Genomic DNA, 26,701 nt, shown 5'->3' on the forward strand with positions numbered 1-26,701 from the left:
ATCTCGCCGTGCAGCTCGAATTATGGCGAGGGTTTTCCCTCTCGTGACGCGGAGTTTATATCCCGGCCCTTGTAGGGGGGAGAGGTCTAATCATTCCCCGTTAAAAAGCGATTGCAGCCGCAATTTCCTTCTTAGGCCGGTATTCATAGTCGATTCTCATTTCAAAATCATCTTAAGTATCGTCTTAAGACGCTAATACAGCTCTGTGATTGGTTGAAAACACATTAAGAGTATACTTAAGATGATCTTAAATATAAGAACGGACTATGAATACCGGCCTTAGCACCGTGTCCTGCGTTTCTTCGGCACACGGCGTTGGTATTTGTCGCCCGAGAAAAGCACGGTCGGGGTCGGACGCGTCCGGTGTACGTGTTACGGATATATGCGAGTGCATGCGCCTGCGTATATTATATATATATATTTTTAATAAATATATATATGTATATAATATATATGTATATATATGTATGTGTTCATTTGTATATTTGTATTGTATTTTCGCTCGCTCGCGTAAAGAAACGCTGCTCGGAAGCGTATCCCTCTTCGCGCGCACGTTGCCCGCGCTTCTTCTTTCCCTCTCCGACGCGTCGTCCGTTCCGCCCCGCTAACATCATATCTTCCCGAATTAAATCTTATCACGTTATACACAGTATCTAAATGAAATGTGTTCACAGCCACACATTAATTATTTATACATAAATTTATACATATATCTGTATATACTTGAATATATATATATACATACATATATTTTTAATTTATATGTATGTATATATATATATCTTTCCGTAGCCCGCAACGTGTTTCCTCCCTCACCAAAAATACTCCTTTCCATTCCTTTCCTCTCTCTCATTCTCTCCCCCCCCCTCCTCTCTCCCCCTGCTGTCCGGCATGCGATCGACTCCGCGAGAGAAGCGGAAGGAGGCAAACGAAAAATCGAAACAGGGGGATTGCGCCTCGCCCGAGCCGTCTATTCACTTGACCACTCTCTTCCCAGTTTGTACCAAGTTCCGCCGTGGTGTATTCCGCGTCCACCTTCGACTCTGTTCCTTTTCTTCGTTTCCGCTTCCTCCCTAACGCGACCTCGTCCAGGACTCGCTGTACGCAACGTCGACGTCCGTTCCGCCGATAAACGCTCGTTCCGGGACGATGCCGGCGTCTGTTCCCCGAAAATGTTGTGTTTAGTCAATAAAAGCGACACTCGTTCCACTAATCTAAAGACCGTTTTGCCCCTCTACTGCGGTTTCACGTCCGTCCTTTTGTTACAACTCATCAGAGGAACGTCTTTTCCATCGTATCTCCCTAATCTTCTCCGACTCCTGTTTTTTTCATTTTTGTTTTTTAGGCACAACACATCGTTTCTGGAGTCTTTATAGTCTTTTGGTTGCCTCACACCGCAACTGTAGCCGTGTACCAGCGTTCGGTCCTAACTTGGCTGCAGCGACCGCCACCGAGTTTATGTTTACGAATGCCTAGAAAGAGCAGCACTCGCGACGGAAGGCCGCGGAGAGATCGGTGATGAGAATGCTCCGCGCGCCCATACTTGCCTACTCGCTTCTCACATCATCGACGATATCATACGTTCGTCGTCCGAGCATGCCGCTTTTTCGGTCCATGATTTTATTGTTACCGCGTTTCCCGATCATCCTCTATGCCGAAGGGATGACTTATTTCGCATACCGCTCCCGTATCCAAGCTCGCATCACCCGGATGAACGTCAACTAAGGAGTTTAGATTCCTTGACGTTGGACACGGAATGATCAATGTCTACCTCCACGTTCTTGGGTACCTCACAAGGGCCGCAGGCGCAACAAAAGTCTCCGGGGTTTTCCAGAGGGCAATAGAGGCCGTAAGAGCAGAAGTAACAGAATCCGCATTCGTATCTCTGATACCAGTGATTGTAAGAATCGATGCGACTGAGTCGGTTAAAGCAGCAACAATCAGCGACCGCGGTAGTGGTGGTGGTAGTGGTGGCGGTGGTGGTGGTGGTGGTATCGGTGGTAGCGGTGGCGACGTCTACGGATACGACGTTATCGCCGATATCGTCGCATCACGAGGAGCACGCCATCCAGTTGCAGGTGCACGTGTAGCACGCCGTCGTGGGTATCACGGGCGCGTAGTAATAGCCGTTGGCATAGACGTAGGTGGCTGGCGGACCTTGCGGCGCCTGTTGATGACTCGTCAACCGCTGCTGCTGCTCCTGGCAGAGCACTTGGTAGGCAAGGTTCTGGATCAGGGCGAGTGTCTGCCGTCGCTCGTGGCCCATCAGGCATACGGTAGACTCCTCGACGACGCTGTGAAGCAGCATCAGGTACTGATACTTGAGGGCCTCCTCCTCGGGCCCGACGAAGTGATTCCACAGATAATTCTCAAGTTTGGATCGTTGCTGCCCTATGTCCGGGAAATCGATGAAGAATCTCGAACACATGTATCGCTCGAGGGTCTTGATGTAATCCGGTTGAGACGGTTTGTACATTTTCACCAGTAGGTTGCAGTATTTGAGCAGCCCGCCGCCGCGTATCTCCTCGGGATGCCTCGTCGAGATGAGCTTCTTGTGCAGATGATAGAGCGCTTCCTGGAAATCACCGTAGACGGACTCGCCCACTACGGTCGGATAGAAATTCTCGGCGATCGGTAGCTTGCTGCACTCATAGAACAGCAGCAGGGAGTCGAGAACAATTTGGAAGGAGTCGACGGAGAACTCGAATTGCCGTCTCATCGAATCAACGAACTTGAGCTCGACATTCCGATGGCCCCGGGAGTTGCCGAGGGAGATCAAGGACCATCGGTCGCCGTCGTTGTTCACCTTCACCATTTTGCTCACGTAGGCCTCCTTCAGACTACAGGTGGTGATGCGTTTGCGGCTCACGCCCTCCGGCAACAAGTCGAACAGAGAGCCGAGCACCGCGGCCTTGACCTTGTCGTAGTTACGGCCGCTGGATAGTTCAACCGCGAAGATAAGGTCCAGGTCGTTGTAGGGCTGAGACTCGGTGGCTAACACGTGGGAAGCGGCGCCGCCGTTCAGCCGGATGTCGCGTACCCTCATGCCGGCGCCCCCGTTGCTCGGATCGGTCTCTAACTTACTGCGCACCACCGTCACGAGATCCCTCAGCCGAACCTCCAAGGTGGGGAAGTTTCCTCGACCGTGAATGCTGACCACTTCGTTCATCACGTCGTTGAGGCGGCGGACCTGCTCAAAGCTCAGCACCGCCAACCTCTGCTGAGGATCCGGACAATCGGTGGCATTGTTGGTGCTACTGTTATTGTTGTGAGTGTTGTTGTTATTGTTGTGGTGATTGTTGTTGTTGTTCGTGGTGTTATTGTTGGTTTCGTTGCTAAGATCTCCATTGCCAATGCCGTTGGTCTTACTGCCGTTCACCTGGCAGAGCGACTCCATCATAGCAACCCGACGCTGGCGTTCCTCGCCGATCTCCAGAGAGCCACACTGCAACAATCAACAAAGGACGAGACTTTTATGCGATTCTCTCTTACAAGCGATATTGAATTGCATACAACGAACATTATAAATGATCATATTTTATTTGCTTAATTACAGATTATTCGATAAGAATGTAACCGAGACTTTCTCTTTTTCGCGAGGGATTTCGTATCAGTTACGTGAGAGACATTTGTAAAGAATACAAAACATATCCTCTTGTACGACCTTTAAATTAATAGAGGAAAGTCCCCTATTATGAGATAGTTTCTAATATGAGATGACAGGCTTGCAACACCCAAATTCAATCACAAGTCTATTTTCGCAACGATCACACGATCTAACAATCAATTTTCCGCTAAACAGATTTCGCTCCAAGGGCAATAAATTTACAGTGGAAAACTGATCATGTCTATTAATTTAACAGAAACTCCGCTATCCCGTATTAGGATTCTATCTCGTAATAGGAGACTTTCCTCTATCTTCGAAAATAACCTTTTCGAAAAGTCTCTTGTCCCTCTTAAATTTTTTTCTGTGTAGTTATAATACTATTCTTTAAATGATTTATTACCATATCGTTCGCATCGTAATCTTTCACGGCAGTAATAAATCATAAACGCGCGCCACTTTTTTTCCTAAACCGTTGTATACACATCTTCATGTACAAAAATGTGCGTACGCAGACAAATGCGTTATATTAATACGGAAAAGTCTATTTTCTTTTTCTTTTTTACGAATGTAAACCGCGACAGTAAAGGTCTCCGTATGTTAATGCTTTCAAAACTCGCGTGATGCTGTACAATGTCATACTCTGACCCACGGGATTAAAGGTCAGTAAAGGTGAAAAAAAATTCGTTTTAGCGCCTCTCTCAGCGCGAATTTCCGACGAGTGCATCATCGAGCGCGCCCTTCGGCGAGTATCTATGTCATGGTGCTCAAAGTGTACGGGTGCACGGCGGAGAGAAATGCCACGAGGTTACGTCCGGGTACGCGCGACGTACGCGAGTCACTAAGGCGGCTCGTGTATTCAAAGTCCTCGGCTGTCGACTTTCGTACGCCGTTCAGAAAAGCGCAACAAGTCGGCGCCCCGGTAATCCCGCGATATCCCTTTGGCTCGCTTTGGAATTTCAAATGCTCGATGCTCAATCGCGCCATTTTTTTTTAAATTAGCGAAAGCGCAAATATAACGTAGCGATCCACCGAAATGCGCAGCTCGGCGATTAAATCCTTTGGCGCAGGATCGAAGCCGATCTCTCTCTCTCTCTCTCTCTCTCTCTCTCTCTCTCTCTCTCTCTCTCTCTCTCTCTCTCTCTCTCTCTCTAAAAAATCCCGAGCTGAAAGCCGGTATCCGCCGTAATGAGGAATGACGTCATTGGTAGCGAATGCCAATTCGTATTCGAGTTTAGATTGCCGCGCGGAGCGGCAAACTTTTGTGCGGCGCCAATCTGTCGCCAGAAATCAGCCTATCCGTTATTGTCTGCCTTCCATGTGTATCGTGCGTATTTTTAGATAATAGCCACACTTGGAAAGCAATTATGTCACGGACCAGACTCGCAATAAGACGTCACGAGAGACACGAGGAGCACCAGCTTTTAATCTCGAGCAGCTTTTATAGCAAATTCGGGCAGCTTGCACCAGTGCGCACCGAGTACACACTAACGCTTGTTCAGAGTCTACTCTTCTATTTACGGTCATCTCAAGTACATGTTCGAAAACTATTCAGCCAAGAAAAAAGATTCGTACGAATGCTACACAGAAGAAGTATTTCAAAAAGTATTTAAGGGGATCCCTCAGCCATCTCTTTTACCGACACAGTCAAATATAGTTTCTGCGCTTTTATGCGCAAGATAATGACACGATAAGTTGCAAAATTCTTCCGCACGATTGAAGCACGCATAGAGGCAAAACCAGGGACAGTCGACTTTATATAAAAAACAAACGAAGAGCAATTAAAAATATCACTAGTGCACTAGTGCAAGCTGCTGAACTTGCTATTAGAAACGCAACGTGAAGTCCACATACGCCGAACGATCGTTCGGACGCTGAATATCGAGCGTTAACGGCAAGAAGAAAGGATGACCCTCGATCAAAACTTTATTAGGATTGCCCGACGATTCGCAGCTGATCGAACATCGCGGATGAAAGGAGTTGACGGAGAAACGAAAGGAGGCGCCGCCGAGGGTTCTAGAACGTCCCGCATATACGGCCGAGAAAGCTGGCTTCGATTTAGCGAAGGTCGTGGTGTCTCGGACGCGAACCGTGAAGTCCGAACTGAACTTCGGACTTGCATCAAACTGCTGAAATTAGTTCTGATTGAGTGTTACACGCGGGAATTGATTAGATAAAGTAACGACGATGAAATGCGTTTCCGGCGCGTCTCTTCCGCACCACTTGCCGAGGATTATCTCAGCGCTGATAACCGCGAGTGCCCGAAAACGCCAGCTTTCCCCCCCCCCCCAAGCTGCAGTTCCCTTTATTCGGCCCCCATAACCGACGATGCTTCGTGGCAACAAAGCGAGGGCTGTCATATCTGTCAGATGCGCTGCGCACAATCAAGATCATGGATATACCTTTGACGCCGGCACAAAGTAAACCTGTCATTCTCGCTTATTGACAGTGCTGTAACGCGGAAGAACGCGGCGTTCTCGTCTATTCTCGGTGGAAAGTGCCCCCCCCCCCCCGAGGATTGGCCTATATTTTTCACAAAACCGAGTCACTCGAGTTACGATCTCACGACCCCTGAAAATTTTCGACCTCGGTCTAAGACGAATTTCAGCGATCGCTTTCCTCAGCTTTCTTCAGTTCGCGATGCCGTTGTTTCGTGCGCTCCTTTCAAAATAACAAGTGGGTTTCGCCGACGAATTAGCAGTCCTAGCTCGCTTGTGAGACAACGACTTGAGCGAGACGACCTCGCACGCTGGTCGTGTGTCATAAACAGAAGGGTTACTCACGTAAACCACTGTATTATTACTCGCTTGTTCCCGCACGACCCGCGAAAGTAATACGAGCGAGCGAATCTTCTTCAACCGGCACGCACCTCCTTTGGAAACTCTGATACGACAACAGAGAGAAAGCACTCGTAGCGATTTGGAACGCACACCGGATACGCGATCGTCGCAGCTCCGCGCAGGTATTGTTCCCTTAACGTGTTGAGCGCGCGGTAATGTGAAGCAAGGTCGCTTCGTAAAACAAGTCTATCTCGTAAACAAGCATGTACGATGACAAGTCACTTTTTCGGCGCTTTAACTTCCAAGATCTGTAACATCGACTGCTCTGGAAGCGGGTTCAATGAGCGACGCGCGTTTCCCAGATCGACGCTCTTCGGCGGGCCGCGTAAGACGCAATAACGACGAAGAAGCTGGGTAGCCCACGGATCCGCAGGTGCAACGCAGACAAATGCGTTTGCCAGAGGGCCGCGTAAGCGTAGCAGCTCTCGCAACAAAGGAGCGCGAGGGTATATCTACCTTTAAAAAAAAAAAAGAATACACGTCCGACTGAACAGGTAGCACAGCGTTGGACTGGTCGCGCGCTCGAAGAGACCCGTAGCTGATGAGGGACACCAGCGAACTGAGGCCCGCGCGAGTGAAAGGCGGAGGAACGGCTGGACTGGTGGTGGCAGCAGCGGCAGCAACGGCAGCAACAGCAACCGCAACTGCTGCAGCAGCGGCAGCAGCAATACCAGCAGCAATGTACCAGCGACACTCGGGGGGTGTAGGAGGGCAAAGCCAGTACGAAGCCCTCTACTACCGCTACTACTGCCGCTACCACCACCACCACCACCGGCGTCGCCCGCTACCATTAGCGGACGTAATCCTGGACCGTGGACGTAGATCGTGTGCGCGCATCCTCCTCGACTTTGTCTTTCTTATTCCCCTCCGCTCCGCCTATCGCGCGCGCGCAGGGTAGTGAATGCTCTGATGCTTTCTATGACGTCACGTGGAAGAAAGCGGGGGCGGCTCTGAATGAAGATCGTAGTTTGCGAGGGTAGATCCGACTCGGCTCTCTCTTTCTCTCTTTTCTCTCTCTTGGATACAGGGTGTCTCAGACGTGTCTCAGCTCGCGGGAGTCGATGGTTAGGGATTAAGGGGATGCTGGAGTGATTCTGCACTTTCGCACCTTTTGCACTTCAAACTGTCTGTTTCGTGGAAAGATTTGTGTAATACACAAATTAAATGGCTTACGTGTACAGATGATCGAAAGCAACTTGCGTATGGCGGAACGCGAGGCAATATGTGACATTAACTTATCTCGACTCGAGCGCGTTGGAATACAACACTTTTCCACGGGCGCGTGCCATTTGTCAAAATTAAAATGCAAACCCATCTTTCCGCGAGATATCAGAGAAACGTTTTTCCCGTAGTGACTCGCGAACGTTCTCGAGTTTTGCGCGCTGGAAAGAAAAGATCTTCGAAGATGAGAGGTTCAAGTCGCCCCTTTCTCCAACACTTCTCGACATGCTGTTAGATTCGCGAGGCGACTTCCCGCGAAACAATCCAATCCCACATAACATCTTACCGAAACGAAACCGAGACGCAGTTCTTCATTCCGGCGGATAAAGGTACATCAGCGGATTGAATTGCTCCGCGACTCGGAAGGAACTTGGCGGAACTCTCTCTATCTCTCTCCCTGTCTCCGTTTCTCTCCGTCGGTCGCCAAGTGCCAAAGACAGAAATACGGGCGGTACGTCCGGAACACCCGGTGTGCACCTCGGTACGACGTACGAACGCGGGAGGGATACGCGTCACGGAGAGATAGATATACGTTATACGTGTATATATTTGGACGCCCACGCGCCTCGCGTCGGAGGGAGAGATGGCCTGGACCAGGGAGGCGGCGACTCGCCAAGTAGTATCGATTTTGCCCGACACCCGCAGCAGTCGTCAACCTACGTCAAAACCGGCTCGGGGGGGTGGGGAGTGGCGGTGCGCGTTTACGTTACGCCGCTTGCGTTATTTCGCGCTATTTCGCCGTAACGAAACTGCCCTTGCCCCCGATCCACCCCAACCGCGAATTTTATCGCGCCGGAAAAGAGAGAAAGAAAGAGAGAGAGAGAGAGAGAGAGAGAGATTCGCCGGTGTTATTTATCGCCGGGTTCCAGGTGGCCGGCGTTTCGAACGGCGGGCTCTCTCCACGCCGTTTCGTCCCGCGCAGACTCGGTGACATTACGAACGTCGGCGGCTGCGAACTTTCCCTCCCCCTGTCCCCTTTCCGCCCTTTTCGTTTTCCCGCGACATCGCGGAGTAATCGGTGCGGCGACACGGAATTCGCGCCTTGTTTACCCCGCGGCCGCGAGGGGCGTAAAGCCCGATTGTTTACGACCAGGCTGGAACGTTCTTTTTTTTTTTACAAACATAACGGAAGTACGCGCACGCGTCAGGTACTTTTGTCATCTCCGCGTCAGATTCGATCGTGAAATTCTCTCTCAATGTGACATATTGCGCACCTCTTGAGAACGGTTGCAACATTTCGCGGAATGCGTTCCTCTCCCCGCACATGTTAAATCGTTTGTTCAATGTTAAGGCCGATCTACAATGTGTTCGTCGCGTCTAGAAACATTCTGTTTTGTAGCCAATAAGTACGCTTAAAAAATTTGTGCGAGTCGACAAATTGTACAGTGTACATTGTACGATCGTAAATTGATTAGAATAGAATGCTTCTAGACGCAAAGAGCACATTGTAGATTTGGTTTCAGTCGCAGATAAGGCGAAAACACATTTTCAGCTGGAGGACCAAATTGAAATAATTAAGAGCGCAATTAAGATCGGAATTGCCCCATGATTAGTTGTTGAGAGTGTTTCGCGTGACGGTTCGCAAATTTCAAAATGGCGACGCTTACCCCGTTGCGTTACACCCCGCGTCAATCCCCATTGAAATATCGCGACGCGAGAGGCGGAAAAGCGGCGCGAGGCGACATTTCGCAGCAGCGCGCCGCGGAACAAAACCGCGGAACTTGAAATTCACGTTTAATTCGCGCTACAAAGGTCAGCCGTTGACAAATTACCCACGTGAGGAGATTGGAAAGTGACGGATGCGAAGATTACTGCGGCCAATCGGGCCCCGAGCGTCGGCGCGCGATGGCGCGCGGCGCGGGATCCAAATAGTCGCGCGCAAATTGCAATCCCGCTGCAAACGTCGGCATTCCTCGTCGCGCCGCGCGCCGGCGAGTCCGACCCGCTCCGGCCGGGGAGGAGGACTTCGGACCCCGCGAAGGCGAGTAATCGCGACGTGAAAACGCGGAAAGAGACGCGCGCCGTGCCGCGCATCCGGAAACGCGTGCCTGCGCGACGCCGCGCGCTCGTAACTCGTCGCCGCTGATATGCCGAAGCTGCGCGCGGGGTCAACGAATTAGCGCGGCGAGAGATATCTCCCGTGCGATCGCACCTCTACGAGCCGCGATGGCGGGATTACAGCCTGGCGTGCCTCCGCGCGCGCCTCTGGAATCTGCCTTTTCGTACTCTTTTAGTTGAACGTTAAGCGGCACAACTCGAAATGCTAATATACGCACGAGAAGAAAGAAAAATTACACGAAAAGTATATTTTCGCTCAAAACATAACGGTATCGTAACGTTTATTATTACGAATTGCTGTAATTTACCATTTTTCGTTAGCAAAAATTAACGATGCACGTTGTAGACATTTATGCAATTTTTAATCTATGACGACACAACTCGAAATTCTAATATATGCACTAGAAGGAAGAAAAATTACACGAAAAGTATGTTTTCGCTCAAAACAGTGTCGTAACGTTTATTATCATGAAGTGCTGTAATTTACCATTTGTCGTTAGCAAAAATTAACAATGCACGTCGCAGACGTTTATGCAACTTTTTAATCTAGGAACATTGCGAAACATATTGCAATGTATGTTCGCTTGCATTTTGTGATGTTACTAACGAAAAACGAGTATGTTAATGTTGTAACTTTTATTACGTAGAAAAATCGCACGATTTGTATAAAAACAACTGCAATCGGGTTATAAGTTTTCTTTCGTGCTTTAGTGAAGTTTTTTTTATATAACATATTAATGTCCGATTAATAATTATTCCTTCGTATGCTACAAAATATTATTGTGAAGAAAATATACTTTTCGTCGTGTATCTCAGGATAAAGACCATATTAAATTTTTATTACATTTTCCTCGCGCATTTTCCCGTGTTGACTACATAAAACGTTCGTTGGATAATTTTACGCCGAGAGTGTAGACTTTTGAAAAAATGGCAAAGGACGCGCGGAACTCGTGAAGGAATTTCTATTGAGCGTGCACGCGGGGAATTTTAAATATAAAGTCGTAGCTGCGAGATATGTAATGTCCGATGCAGGAATCGAGTAAAATCGAGAAAAGAGCGACAAAAAGCGGACTATTTATATACCGGCGGAACGCAAGATAAAAATACGATAAATTAAAAAGTAACCATAAATAGCCGACCTGACCCGGTCTCCGATATTAAAGCGGGTATTTTCATTGCATAATATTCAAATGCGGCCGCTCGATCTGCATTTTAAATCTACAATTAATACAGTCTTTATTAATTTGAATATTTATCGATTGTTTCCCATTGGAACACGAGTTCTGGTTATGCAACATAAACGGTGGTAAATATTTAATACATCGATCGGATAACCCCTTTTCCAAAGGCGGGTTCCCTTAATTCAGTCCTCCTGAACTTTAATTCAGTTTCCCTGAAACCCTGCGTGCAACCCGGCTACGCATTTCACTCCTGTAACTCGTCTTGTAATTCTGCAATTCCACTCCTGCCTCGCAGCAGGAGCTAAATGCGTTCGGAGCAGGTTTAATTGATAATACACTTTCATTCAACGTAACGATCCCGGCATAGTAATGGGGCCATCGATCCGTACCGCTGCATAGACAATAATATCGTAACTCGTAAATCTTAAAACAATAAAATCGTAAAGTCGCATTTAACGAGATGAATTAGACGAGTCGCAACAAAAAAAAGGACACACTCGTGAAATAGCTACGAGTGCTGATATTAAAAACGCCAACAGGCCATATTTGTCAAAAATAAAATAGCAGATAAACGTGTGATCCGAAAAACAGGAGTGTACTTAAAAAAAATATACAGGACGTTCCGAGCTTACTTTATATAATCGGTTTCTATTTGATCAATCTTAAGTTTTTTGTTTTCATACTTCCGCAAGTTTGACCATGCTTTTTCGCAACGTTCAGTAATGCCAATTTAATTTTTGTCGAATAAATGCCGCGGTTCCGTCAGTCAGAATAATTTTCGATGAAACGGATGTGGTAAGGCCGGAAGATGCAACGTGCATCGTTACATTGTTATTATTGTTACATTCTAGATACCTGCCAATGTTAAAATTATCCGTAAAATAACTAGCACAGTCATTACGTTACGTAACAATGAAATAATTTCAAGCTCGACGCGCGCAGGTGTGAGTTTCAGAACGACAGACATTCTGTATAGCTCGCGAGCGCTCACAATAGACAGCACTCCAGTGCTGATTCACGTTCCTCCAGAATGTGTTTACAGCATTTAATTCATCGCGGGCACGTTAGAGAGATATTTTGCTAGTAATCGTGACTACGTCGCACGCGGTAAATTCATAATGCCATAAAATCGGGGACGCCCGGGGATTGAAACGCATAATAATTTTCCAGCGAGTCGTTCGTACGTGTATTATGATCGCGATCGCAATTACGAGTATTACGTGGCGTATGTGACTCGTCGTGTCGTCGCCACAGAATAACCAATCCTCTTTCTCTCTCCCTCTTTCTTTCTCTCGCTCACTGCCTCTTTCTCTCCTCCCTGCAATATTCTCTCGCACGCTTCATCATAATAGCCGGCACCCACGTTGAATACCAGCCGTACTCAGATTAAAATTCTATTAAAATACACAGTCCACTTTGAATAGAATGAGATTAAACAAATTGCGCGCATTATCTGTATAGTCACTGCAAAGTTGAATTCCTTAGCAACATTCTTTTATAATTGCAACATCGGCGCGTTATTTTTGAAAAATCTCAAAAATTATTCGAACAAATAACTCGCACGTAAACACATATATACCTGTCAACAATTTTTCAGGTATGCCTATGTGTAACAAATACCCCGAGTCGAAATTTGGGTACTATTTGGACACAAGGATAATTTACACCTACTTAGCTGATCTATGCACATACTTTGATGACATTATATTTCTTTATCCCTCCCTTGAATCTTTAATTTTAAAAATGTACTTTAGCTCCTACTTAAAGGGACCTACTTTAATGCTAAATTGGCAAGAGTAGAAATTTCCGACACTATCAGTTTTTAAGTAGGAGTAAATTTTGTACTTGCAGTTCGACCTCTTTTACTGTCTTAGGTCCTACTTATATAATAGAATTAAAGGTTCAACATAGGGCCGAAATTTCGACTCGGGACGTATGCATTTTTATATATAATTGAATTTTTATACTTATGATTTGATTTTATATAGAGTTTACGTGGGAAATATTCGTCACTTCCGTCTTACATATTCGTATGCACGCACAAACTTTCCTCCTCTTTCTCCCTCCGTCATTATGTTCCGTCGTGACTCGACTCTCTATCCGGCGATACGTATCGACGCGCAGGCAGTACCGTGAGTGCACGTATGTACATACATCGCTCTCGTCTTACATCGCCGCGGTATGCGCGGGCGACGCGATATGCGCAACGGCGTTACATACTTGTTGACAAGGGCGCGATGGCAGTCGGGGAGAGATACGGTTGTCCGAGAGAGACTCTACATATATCGCCGTCTCGGAGAGACGTCAGAGCGCATCGTTTCCGCGTGATTCAGATTCTGGCGGGCCGTGCCAGGCACTTGCATGCCCATACACTGATGCGCTATGCTGCGAAGATTTCCCGCTGGTAATAATTGGAGACATTATACGCCGCGCGGTTCGACGAGCGGGGGAGGGACTCGCGGTTCAAACTCATCTCCGCGTCCGAAACCTTGTGCGCGTCGCGTATTGAGCGAGCGCCACGCGGTTATCATCGATCGCGATTCCTAATGGAGCTCAATTATGATAAAAGGGCCGCGAACCGATACAGGGAGATACGTTTATAATAGACCGAGGTTATCGACTGCGAGGTTCAATCGGTGTTCAATACGTTAGCGTTATCTAATATCCGCACATAGCCAATTCTGCCCAACAATATCGCGTTACGTTTAGATGATGGGCAGCACGCGGGGGTCGGAGAAATCACGCGTTTTCACGGGTCACCGCCAGTCAATGGCGACCCCACGAAATCATTGATCGGAAAGTATCGCTAACGGACCGCCGGTTCTCCCTCGCTCCATGAATTTCGACCCTGGCCTCCGGCCCCGCGTCGTCCACGCGATCCCCGCGCGGGAGAGAGCGCGGCGCTCGGCCAGACGAGAGAATAAATACTTCGGGGTGGATCAACGATCGCGAGAGCCGCGAGGGCAAGGAGCCAACCGTCGCCGTTCGGGCCGACTCCCATCGGCAAGGTGCTTATAGCACCGCCGCTATCGAATGCTGCCACCGGCGCGGATCTATAGACGAGGAGCTTGATAAATAATTGATCGCGCATCGACATGTTAAAGAATTTAAGAGGCGTATCTGCCGCGCGGATGTGCGCCGCGCCACGCGCTGTCAATCCGCTTTTCGCGCGCGAGAGACGTCATTCGCCTGGCCTACATCGCCCGGGAACGTGAACGTCTCGCGCGGCTTGGAAAAATTGCCGCCACGAGTCATCATCCGACACGTGCCCGGGCACACGAGGGCCTCTCTCGCGCGCACGGCGCGGGCGGTAGATATTCCGCCGCGTGCACGAGAGGCGATTTAATGCCCCGAGTGCAACGCGCGCCGCGCGATGCCTCGCGATCGATCTCTGCCGTCCGCGCACCTATGTAACGGGGAAGGAAGTCGCGTCTCGGCCGGGAGAAAATGGGAGAAAACAAACCGGTTGAAACGAACTCGGGTCCTCGACGCGCGGAGGAGACGATCTCGCCGAGTGGTTTAGAAATATTTGATCAGAGTCAGATTTTTTGCCCAGCAACGAGATCCAATTTTGCGGGCAACTAATTGTATCTAAACACGCGCTACCGCAGGCTTTATCTCGCGTCGGTGAGACGGAAGGTGCCGTATAGACAACTTTCTGGGACCTAATTGGGATCTAGTACGATCTCCGCACAGGTTTAGAGTCGCATGTAGCTTTTTTACTCTCTTTAGTAAATAGGGGTACACGTGAGAACGCGTGACTATAAAAAAGAAGAAAAGTACCAGAGAGAAGACTGAACGGCAACGTGTCAGAAGACTTTGGCCGGGGTTTCACCAAGCGTCACCTTACTTTATTGTTAGCTGCATTCATGTTTGTCTCTTTCTAAAGTAACAGTTGGAAAGAGACAAAAAACGAATTGAGCTAAGCTTAAAGTTAATCAACCGTTGGTGAAACCGGGCCATAGTGTATCTAGTACGTTCGCTCTCTGTCGCGGCCCTTTGGTATTTTCGGCCCCGATCACGTGGTATTCCACCATGTCCTTGGTCCAAGTCCAGCGGCGTATGTACGCACTACTGTAGTCGTGTGTGTGGTAGTCGAGGGGGAAACCGCTGACCAAATCTGTACACCACAATGCCCTCAGCGGTTTCCCCCTCGGATTTCATTTAATAAATAGTATTCTCTATCTTATTAAATCTTTAGTTGAATGTAGAAAATGCAATGATTCAAATTAATTCACTTAACATAATACACAGATCTACTTGAAATTTGATATTTTTATTTAAACAGAATAAGTATTTACTTTAGTAAAAAAGTAATTTTAAGTAAATCTATGTACTTAGTTAAAAAAATTTTTTTGTCAGTGTAGTAACGTCCAGTAATGCCGCAAATCTGTACACCACAAAGCTCTCAGCGGTTTCCCCCTCGGTGGTAGTGTATCAAAGCTGCACTACCACGCATTTTCTCTCATTGGCTGGACCAACAAAATGCCGGATGCGCAGTAGGGATCGACGCGAAACGAAACATACGACAGAGCGAGCATCCTAGTTACATTGTGCGGAAGATGCGTATCGCAAGATAGATTTTCCAGACACGGTGTAAGCCGCTAAAGTTAGATGTAAGAAAAAAATTGGATTACGCGCGCAATAAAAATTAACGGCACGCAAGCAGCGCGGGGGAGGGAGGGAAGATACGAGCGCGGGATCGCGCAATGACTATATCTCACGGAAGATTGTGAGGTATAGTTATTGCGACTATAGAATCTACGACGGCACACACGAGCTAAATGATGCGCTATAGCGTATTACTACAAGTGTGCGTGATTCATGTATCACTAACGACGGCGTAGTTTACGGAACTTTCCCATTTGTAACGTCAAGCCGGTCGCTGCGGCCACGGATATTGTGCGGGATAAGAAGTAAAACGTATCTCGCAATGAAATATAGCTCCGCTCGAGGGGAAAACGTCAGAAGTCGAAGTTGGGAACCCGGCTATAAATGAGCGGGCCCCTCCTTTTCTCGGTCTACGTCGCTCTTCCGTCTACTTTGTTTATCCGCCTTCTAACGGGAGGCAATGCTGAAGCGCGGGATTCGGCGGATTTGAGCGATTCACGTCGACACGCGAAGCGCAGTTACCACGCGGGTTTAACGATTGCACGTAGGCGACGTATGTACGTAAAGGCCGAATCAGACTGGCAATTGCCGACTCGGATTGGATCGGGATTGGCGATTGACGATTGTCCTCTAGCCAATGAGAGCGAAGCCAGCGATTTAATCGACTCTCATTGGCTAGAAGACAATCGCCAATCGCCAGTCCCGATCCAATCCGCGTCGACAATTGCTAGTCTGATTCGGCCTTAAGGACTGGCGCGTTGCCGGACACGCGGCTCGCGTGTCCCGAGTCGCCCAATCCCGACGACACCCTATCGCCAAGTGTGGGTGCGCCCTCGCGTGCAACGAAATAGCGTGCTACCAGTTGCGCGCATACCCCGAATCCGCCCCGGACACGAGCGTGTAATCCGCCGCCTCTCAGGCCGGATCCTGGCCAAACGAACGAGTGTGAACGAACGAATCTGTTTCAATGAGCGCTCCGGATGGCACCGCGAGTACGAACGAGCCCAAGTTAACAACGTTCCATCTCCTGTCGGTGGCATCAAAGGTAAAGAGACGCGCTCGCTCGAGCTGATTTTCCTCTTGTGAACAAATCATATCTCAAAATCCTGCAAAAACTTGTACGAGCTGGAAACGAAATTCCTTAACAGATAAACCGATCAATTTATAAAGAAAAGCTGAGATTAGCGGTAAGGGGAGGAACTTTCGCGGTGTTCTGCGGATGTATTTGATTTTAGGAAAATATATGATAAGACAAATATTTTGTAGCGTGTACCACAACACGCACACACGAGAAGTAAACAGTCGTGAACCGAACGATTCCAAATCAAATCGAACGAGCCGATGGAATCCACCGTAGCGATAAGACTTTAATATGGATATAATAAAGGGAATGAATATTTATGATGGAAAATAAATGTTATTAATTTTTTATTATAAATATATTATCAATTGTAATATTTATAAATATTACAAATCAATATAATTCTCAAGAAATGTTACCGATCTTTGCACCGTCTTCTTACAAAACCCTAAAAAGCTGCTAAACTTTTCATTCCCTCAAAAAATCCACCGTGAAACTAAAAGAGCGATTTGAGAAAATATCCCCCGATTTGACATGATGAATGCCTCGCTCGCGATCGTTCGTCCCTAGAGCTTGGTCGGAATTTATTCACGATCGTGGATTTCTACACTCTGAAACGAACGATTCTCTTTGGTTTTTTTTTCTCGCGAAAATGCGGATCGCGCGAATCGAACTATCGAGTTCGGGATATTCAAACGTTTCACCGTTTCGCAGTCAATATCGAATCTACCAGCGCAATTGATTTACTAATTGGAAGTAGAACCCGATCCAGAAATTCTACACTGTACAGAGTGCGCACCAACCGGGATTATTGCATTTCTCCTTCGACAAGCCTTTCATATTTTTCAATGACATTCAATACAGCGTGAATAGATAATTGAAGTTTGTTCTCGAAGGTATCGCGAAACATACTTTAATTTTTTTCTTTGACCACGACTCGCGAAAGAACCTATAATCAAGAGAAAATGGTTCGAAATACTCTTCCTGCGACGTGGCTTTCGCAGAAAATCGCCAACCGTCGCGTGACGTCAAAACGACGTTGATGCGCGCTAATAACCGACCACGGGCGGATTAATCTATCCCTTTATTGATAAGCCAAAAATATCCCGTTCTATTGTCCTTCTTCTTCTTCCTCTTATATCAGGCTTAAAGCCTGTTTTATCCAGTTGTCGTTCTGGTACTTTGAGCATTTGGTTTTACTTCGTCTTCGGTAGGTTGCTAACCTTGCCGAAAGTAACCTCCCATCTGGAGGGCTATATCCCTAGAGGGGTATGTGTGGCAAGATACTCTCGGTGGTTGCCACTTCCCTTCGGGAGATTCCGAAAAAAAAGCATCGGTATCCGTGAATTTGAACTCGGATCTTTTCGTTCATTTGTTTACTAAGCAGCGCACATTTCTCTGCGCCACACGATCTATTGTTGTTCAAGTTATTTGTCGGTCAGGTCTCGATATACTAAAATAAGACAGCAAATAACAATGCGGAAATGCTATCGAGGGTGAACGCCGTTTTCACCATGACGCTGGTAGCCTGAATCGACTGAAGGACGTGCAGGTGGTGGCCGACAAGACAAGGAAGGACGTCTCGACAGTTGTGCCGACAGCTGTGTTGGCTTGACCTGACGTACGTCGCGTCGAAAGTATGAGTCGACCTACACAAGTACCTCGCGCGGTAATTCGCCCACTTTCTCTCGACTGAATGGCCACTTGTCACGCACTTATAGACAATTTGAAACCCTTCGTAGGAAAGACGTAATTGAATATTCTATCCTTACAACTTAGAGATGTTTAACGCCAAATATATGTACTAGCCGCGAGGAAGATTGGACGAAGCGTGAAACTCTTTAAAAGCTTAGATTTATGTACAAAGTATGAGAATACGTAGCCGAGCTTTGGTAATCTCCTTGACTTGTTTAACGTTTTCGGGACCGTTGGAAATATTAAAGTTGTCAGAGTTAGTTTTATTTTGTGCATTGAAAGAATTAATTCGAAATTAAAATTAAGATCAATTGATGAAGGAAAAGCGAAAATGTAATATATGTATACAGTAAATTGACGGGCTCAACTTTTAATCGCTATTAATTGCACCATCGAGCTTAATTCTCTAAATTGCTTTTTAAGTAAATTTAAATTTTCAGCAGTTATTTATACTTGCTTACATCTCAAATCAAAAAATTAATCACATTTTATAAAAGGGATCACAAGGAAACCTTTCTGCTCTTGCTCAATTTCTTTCCTCTTAATTCCAATTTAAAACGTAGCATTCGTAACATTAATTTGCGAAAAGCTTCGAATCTACAATATCAGGTATTCATAGTTAAATTATGTCGAAATTCTCAATAAATAAAAATCAAACCCACGTAGAAGAATCTGATTAACAAATTATGCTGTATATACACTGAAGCGCATCTGATTAACGCGTAGAAAAATTTCTTGGGTAGCGACACATTTTTTTAAATGAGTTTAGGAACATGCATTTAGATTGAGGGTTTCAAAATCTTCTTCTCCGAGGAATGTTTTACCCGATGGCCATTTCCGAAACCATTTCGAGCGTTTCCGATCTATTGGATGGGCAACTAACAATAACTAATTGCGGATTTCACTGAGAGATGACGTGAGTTGAATTTTTAGGTATATTTACGAATTCGAAATGTTAAACCCATATTGTTGTTTGATAGTTGGTACTTTTGGTACTATTTCAGTAAAAAAATTGTATCGATCGATTGTGTAGTTTTTGTTTAGTGTCGGTTGAAAAATGGAAAAGCAAAACGAGCATTTTCGTCACATTTTTTACTCTTTTACTTCCGCAAAGGAACAAAACGCGTCGTAAGCTCGCAAAAAGTTATGCGCTGTGTATGGTTACGAAGTCTTAAAAGAACGGCAGTGTCAAAGTTGGTTTGCTAAATTTTGTTCTGGCGATTTTTCACCCAAAGATGAACAACGCTCCGGTCGTCCAGATCAAAGCGAATAATCGACGCGGATCGTCATAGCGCAACACGTGAGATTGCAGAGAGGCTCGATGTTACCATATACATGCATCGAAAAGCGTTCAAAACAACTTGGCTACGTATTATAAAAAATCCGCAATTACTTAGTTGCCAACCCAATATTTCTCGAGTTCCTAAACTCATTAAAAAAAAAGTGTCGCAACCATTCTGTCCGTCACTGTACTGTACGGAAGCGGAGCGACGCGACGTTTCGAATCCGGTGCTCCGGCGCACCCCGACGACTTCCGCTTACGCGTCGTGAGAGAGGTGAACCAAGGAGAATAAAAATCGAAATGAATATTCGGCCTTCGTTCGGTCGCGACACACGGTTGTGGGATCGCCGTCGTCGTTGTCGTAACTGGAAAACGGGGTCACCGTGTATACGCGAGTAGGGACAACGTCGTAGAAGAGCCGAGGATGTTCCAGTTTCGTGCCGCGGGGGTCGTTGCACCCGACCACCGTCAGCCGGTGCCGCATCGGGTGCACCGTCGGTTATGTACGCCGGTCGCGGAACGGGGCGCAGGGGGCGAGACGGAGAGGAGGGGGTTTCGATTTCGCGATCGCGCGCGCATCCGGGAATCCCCGGCTCGTCATTGTTTTCACCACTTGACGTATGGACAGCGCTGCGACGCGCGAGTCGAAAAATGAAAATGAAACGCGCGAGGGACAGAATGAAGCACACGATAGGATAGAATGTCGCTCTACGCGTGACTGAAGTAGGGAACAAAGAAGCGCGGTTGGAACTTTTGAGGTATTAATAGAGAAGCTGCTTGACCGAAATATTACCTCGTCTCGTATAAGATTCACCTAATTTCTTAACCTTCCGGTTTGAAGAAAAGAAGATACCGTGCTGTTTAAATGTATCTTTTACTGTATTCGACGTTTTATTTTTAATTTGTTCCCTCTTTTTATCGCGCTACAGCATGTTTCGTGTAATCGTATGTTGTAATGAAAAACGAGACACCGCAATCATGTCGAAAATGTTAAGTAAAGTGCATCAGATTGAATGATAGAAAGACAATGCGGCACGGAGTTTCCCTCGCGTTGGCACGCAATTCACGGATTTGCAGATAATTAATTTATCAGATACGGATATTTTATGAAATACGGGCGCAATTGAAACACACGCTCGCATGAAAGAAGAAAAATGGAAATTAATCGAACCAGAAACTACGCCAGCCCTTCGTTCAGATTTACAGATTTTCTGTATATTTGACATTGTGAGATCACGATACCGTGTAATGATAGGTTTTCTTTTAGAGTCCGACGTCTATACATATACACACAAGAAAAAAGAATATCCTTCTTTCGAAAATATGTTTAGTTTCAACGTGAAAATCTTGAAATAAGATTATATTGCGTTAAAGGAAGAAAAGCTTACTTGAATGGAGCGATTTTATATAATTCAATGAAGAAAAATATATGCTTATTATTTAAGAATAATTTTCTCGAATGAAAAGGAAACAATATTTTCAAATCGAAGATTATAACAATTACATGTATTCTTGAAGTGGCAATTATTGTAGCGAGCGTGGCGCAGAGAAAGTGCGCTGCTTAGTAAATAAATGAACGAAAAGAATCGGAGTTCAAGTCCAGGGACACCGCTGGTTTTTTCAGACGCTGCTTCTCGAAGGAAAGTGGCAACCACCGAGAGTATCTTGCAGGACATACTTTAGGGGTACAGCCCTCCAGGTTGGAGGTTTCCTTCGACAAGGTTAGCAGCCTACCGAGGCTGAGGAAAAAACCAAATGCCCAAAGTACCAGAACGAACTGGATGAAATAGGCTATTTAAAAAAAACTTAATACTTGAAACCAATACTGGATAACCTTTGTATTAGTTTAATTAACAGCACTTTTGAGCTTTGTCTACTGTACTGTAAAATGTTTTAACAATTCTTTAGAAAGGTGCGGAATCGTAGTTTTTGATCACACTTTTCTAACATTTGTTTTTTACTAACGTGGGTCTGGATAGCTCAGTTGGAAGAGTATTCGCTCGGCAAGCGGAAGGTCCCACGTTCGAATCCAAGTCTAATCCTAGCCCGTTATTTTTCTCGCAGAAAACTAATAAGTGGCGCGTCTTAGTACCCATCTCCCCGAAGATACACCCCTATTTATTATGGATAGCATTTAAATAAGACTGTAATATCGTTGGAATGTAAGGTTATTGAATGCTTCTAAGAAGATTATAGATTGCGTATATACAAAACAATAAACGCGTTCATTTGAGTACATGAGAGTTAAACTGACACTAATTTCTTTTCTGCGCATATACAGGGTGAGTCTTTTCATATCCGACAAAATTTTTGAGAAGGTAGAACGGATCGAGATGAACGGAAAAGTCCTGTACCATTTTGCAATTTTCGTAATAGTTAACGAGTAATTAATTATTAAAAATCGTTGTCTTAGGCCGGCCTACCGTCCAATTCGAGCGCGTGGCAAGATGTGACCGCCCGGCGATTGATATTGCTATGCGCACATCTCGCCACGCGCTCAAATTGGGCGGTAGGCCGGCCTAAGACAACGATTTTTCATAATTAATTACTCGTTAACTATTACGAAAATTGCAAAATAGTACAGGACTTTTCCGTTCATCTCGATCCGTTCTACCTTCTCAAAAATTGTGTCGGATATGGAAAGACTCACCCTGTATAATAATACAGTTTTGAATTCCGCCATCTAGAATCCGCCATTTTGGTTTGATTATTTTCGTTCGTCTCTATCTATTGAATGATGAAAATCCAATAACGAGTTTGTAATCAGCGATCCCAAAAACCCTTGTATACAAAGTTTCACAAAAAATGGTTCAATAGCAAAGTGTATGCTTCAAAGGGTTAATTCGAAATACGCGTCCTGAACGCTGTGCCTCGTAAGATTAGCCCGAGGAACGTCGTACAATTCAATTAGAATATAGAAAATCATGCAAACGTCAGTATAGATACATGAAAAGTAAGGACACACCTGGGACATCGATGTGTTAACACGTGACGGATGATGTACGAGCGTCTCGAGATGCGTGCACCCAGTCGACTTATGAATTCCTGTCGCGTTCGAGGCCTCCATGTTTTTCACGGGGAATATCGATCAAGAGCACCGTGTTTATTATAAATCGTGCGTGTTTCGCTCGACGGAGTGGCACGATCGCGCGACAAATGTCGCAACGACGGTGAAACGCGCGATACGGAAGATCGAAAATTATTTCCATAACGTAGAAAATTGTGGGAAATGATTAGTTAGCGCGTGCGTTGTGACACGTCGGGAGGATTTATTTCGAACGGAAGAATATACACTCTTGAATTTATGGAGGAGAGTGCCCCATTATGAGATTGGGCTTTTAATACGAGCGCGGGTTTCTACTAAATCAATAGGCATCGTCTGTTGGTTCCATTATACATTTATTGCCCTCGGAGTAAAATCTGTTTGGCGGAAAATTCATTGTTAGATCGTGCGCGTAATCGTTGCTGAAAAAGATCTGTAAAACTGGACGTTGAAAGCCCCCATATTAAGAGCCTGTGTCACAATAGAGAGCTTTCCACTATACGTTACCCCCTTAGCTCAATACAGTAAATCAATCTTATTTAATTCGAGAGAGAGGAATATGAATTATCAAACCCTGGCTGAGGTAAATATTCTTCGCAATAAATTTCAAAACTAAAACTTTAGACATTTAAATTTATTTAAATTCTTGGCTCCTTTATTCCTACGACTGTGATTCCACATTGGAGCCTTATGAACTTATTAATTGTAGGAGTTACCGATTGAATTTTAATATTATTTAATTTTTTTATTGCACGAGATTGCGACATGGTTAAAGGAGGTTGTCATAAAAATTACAATGCTTCGATCTGTTTAAAAATTATGTAGAATACTATTTAAAGCATAACATCATATTAAAATTGTACACCGATTGAACATGTAGTTCCTATGAAAATAAAAGTTAAGGTGAGAGGTTTATACATGATATCTTATATATATCAAAATTATCAAATAATTGATTCTTACCGTATGAAGTTGTGATAAGTTTAAACATGTCAAGAATACTTTTTGTCATGTTATCGGAAATCCTTTTTATGAGGACGGTATTTGCATACGACGATTGTGTGTGCGTGTGTGTGTATGTGTGTGTAATAAAACGACAGATTAATAAAACGAGCGGTAAAACACGGTTACTTCCGTGAAATTTAATTGCGGTCGATGAATAGTGGTTGCCCGAACGTTAGTAGAGCACGGCGTGATATCGGCTTAAAAACAGCGTCGCACACTATGACATATTCCGCATCCCTAATTAGCGACGTGCCATTTGCATTTTTCAGTAAATGGTATGCAGATTCGCAGTTTTTGTTTGTCTCGCAGCGGAAACCCTTTTGCCGCAGCTGCCTGCGCGTTTCCGTGAAGCGATAACGGACGAAAGTCGAAGGAGCGTTTGTATTTTCGCGTTTCTACCACCAAATTGCTTCGGGGCTGAAACTCTAGCGTAATGAGGGAACAAGTTAGCGGATAATTCTCCTACGTGTTCTGCACATACACAAGATGTGGAAAACAGATTTTTCTCGTTTGGTTCTCGCGATATTCTGCAACGCGTCTTCTCCAACGTGGCCTCGAGTTCGTACACCCACAGAAAATATTTTCGGATTCAACACTATTACACTTGAATGTATCATAAAATAGGATCGATATAGCGCCAATCGTTATATTTATTATAGAGAGAGGAATATTTTAATCTTAAATGAAAAATCCTAAAATCTAGAATAAAATGGTAGCACGTATCGTCTTTCGTCGAATATCGCGATGCCAACTTCGTGCGTTGCAAGATGGAGGGGAAATTTATTCTAAACGCAAGAATATATAAAGTTACTCTTGTCTCAATATAGCAAGTCAATCTTTTTTAATTCGACAGAGGAGAATAAGAATTGTTGATTTTATTTTGATATTGTCTTATTTTTATACTAAACGAGGTGGCGAGAAATATAAATGAGTCGAGAATATCTTTGTCTCGGTAACAGAAATCCTTTCTGAGGGTGTACGTAATTTTGTCGTTTCATGAAAAAAAACTGATGCATGTACCGTATTATTTTATAAATATTTTATTAGATATTTCTATATAGAAACGTGATTTTGCTTATGTTATTTCGACAAAATGTACACTCTTGCGAAGGGGCCGGGAAAACAATAAGGTGAAGAAGTACAACGGCGCGAATTACGTATATCGAAATGATATTCGGTCGATTAATCCCGTTGTATACTAATATCCGCTTGAATATAATATAACGACAATTGCAGTTATCAAGAATTAAATCCCGATAATCCACAACGACATAGATTTAATATACGTGGGAATCTAGTTGGTACTGTTTTCTTTGTTGCCCCTCTAATCATTTCTTCTTTCACAGTGAAACGTAAAATTATTTGGAAATTACATAAGCAAAATCACGTTTCTATATAGAAATATCTAATTAAATATTTATAAAATAATACGGTACATGCATCAGTTTTTTTCATGAAACGACAAAATTACGTCGACGTGGTACCGATATCTTAACAAGAGGAAAGAATTAATAGGGGAAAGTCCCCTATTATTAGACGAACTCCCAATATGAGACAGCAGGGTTTCTGCTAAATTAATAGGCATCATCTGTTGGTGCTGTCATGAATTTATTGCCCTTGGAGTGAAACGTGTTTAGTGGGAAATTCGTTGTTGAATCGTGCAAACGTTGCAAAAAAAAGATTGAATTTGGATGTTGAAAGCCTACTATTTCATATTAAAGGTCTATCTGACAATAGGGGACTTTTCTCTAGGTAAGTACTAAAAAATGCGCAAAAAGTCAGAGTTGAAGAAATTAGATTCAACGCGTAGGACAAGAGATGAATGAAGTAGCCAGGCATTTAAAAAACTCGTCTTAGAGAGTGAGAGAGAGAGAGAGAGAGAAGAGAGAGAGGAGAGGAAAGAGAACGTCACACGGAGGCCTCGTGTTATCGATCGTACGTGCCGTATCCTCGCGCCGTGACAAACGAGCGGGGCGGCCGCGTCACGAGGAGGCCGCTCGCTCGCGGCCCGTCGAACTTGAAAATCGTTCTCGCGATATTTCAGTGTCACAGCGGAGGCAGGCACCGAGGGTACCGTCGCGGGTGCCCCGCCGGTGGTACGTCCGAGCACCGGTACCGTGGCCCGCGCCGGTACCGGCACCGGCCGTCCCCCCGGCGAAATAAATCCGGGCCGGCCCGGTGGACGCCGGGCGGTGCCGCGACGGAAACACGATTCGGCCGGGGATCAAAGGGGCCCTGCTTACAAATTGAAACAAATCAGCCGGGTAATAATAATTAATCCGCGATCGCTCGTTCATAATTTCCCGCCGGATCCCACGACATGCCGATCCCGGCGCGCCTCTCCGTTGCAATCGGTGGGCGTCCCGACGCCCGACGTCGAGAACTCCTCGCTGTTGATGCGTGTTGTAACGGGCTCGTTGTGCGGGCTCTTTTTGTAATATTAATTATCGGCCGAATTGATTATCGATTATCAATTAAAAAACAATATCTCGACTTACGTGAATGCTGCGGGATGCTGGAGTGATTCTGCACTTTTGCACCTTTCTAACCTAGAAACTATCAGTTCGCGGAAACACTTGTGTGATATACAAATTAAATGACTTACGTGTACAGATCGAGAGCAGTTTGCTATTCCGGCTAAATGAAAGAACAATATGGCATCACTGAAACTAAGTTTGTAAGTCTAACACACATACAGTACATGTGGTATGTGTGTTGCTCACTATTAATTTTTATTAGACTTACAAACTTAGTTTCAGTGATGCCATATTGTTCTTTCATTTAGCCGGAATAGCAAACTGCTCTCGATCTGTACACGTAAGTCATTTAATTTGTATATCACACAAGTGTTTCCGCGAACTGATAGTTTCTAGATTAGAAAGGTGCAAAAGTGCAGAATCACTCCAGATAGTGAAACATTTTTTAGCAAAGATCTTTTTTTTCTAACATAGTCACGCAAAGTGACAGTAAATTTAGACATTCTCGTAATAAATAAACATTAATATAACGTTTAAATAAGAAAGTCGTTATACAAAATAATTGGAGAAAGAGAGAGAGAGAGAGAGAGAGAGAGAGAGAGA

At 45.3% G+C, this 26,701-nt stretch overlaps 2 protein-coding genes across 4 annotated transcripts in view; both read right to left on the reverse strand.

Annotated features, from left to right (window-relative positions):
* Positions 1–228: 228 nt before the first annotated feature.
* Positions 229–2,050, reverse strand: LOC105560264 (the record flags this gene model as incomplete). The annotated part of the gene is made up of 1 exon (XM_012009213.1): positions 229–2,050. A coding segment is annotated over one exon (333 nt), but the record flags the coding sequence as incomplete, so codon positions are not given.
* LOC105560258 (protein FAM46C) overlaps positions 1,957–26,701 on the reverse strand; it is a 137,146-nt gene continuing 112,401 nt past the window's right edge. For all 3 annotated transcript variants that reach the window (XM_012009199.1, XM_012009200.1, XM_012009201.1), the window contains exon 2: positions 1,957–3,445. In XM_012009199.1, the coding sequence (XP_011864589.1) occupies positions 2,051–3,445 (1,395 nt within the window). In that variant the 3' untranslated portion in view covers positions 1,957–2,050. The remainder of the gene's footprint in view (positions 3,446–26,701) is intronic.

The sequence above is a fragment of the Vollenhovia emeryi genome, unplaced genomic scaffold, assembly GCF_000949405.1.
Source record: "Vollenhovia emeryi isolate VEMERY1.0 unplaced genomic scaffold, V.emery_V1.0 DF939235.1, whole genome shotgun sequence".
Taxonomy (NCBI): domain Eukaryota; kingdom Metazoa; phylum Arthropoda; class Insecta; order Hymenoptera; family Formicidae; genus Vollenhovia; species Vollenhovia emeryi.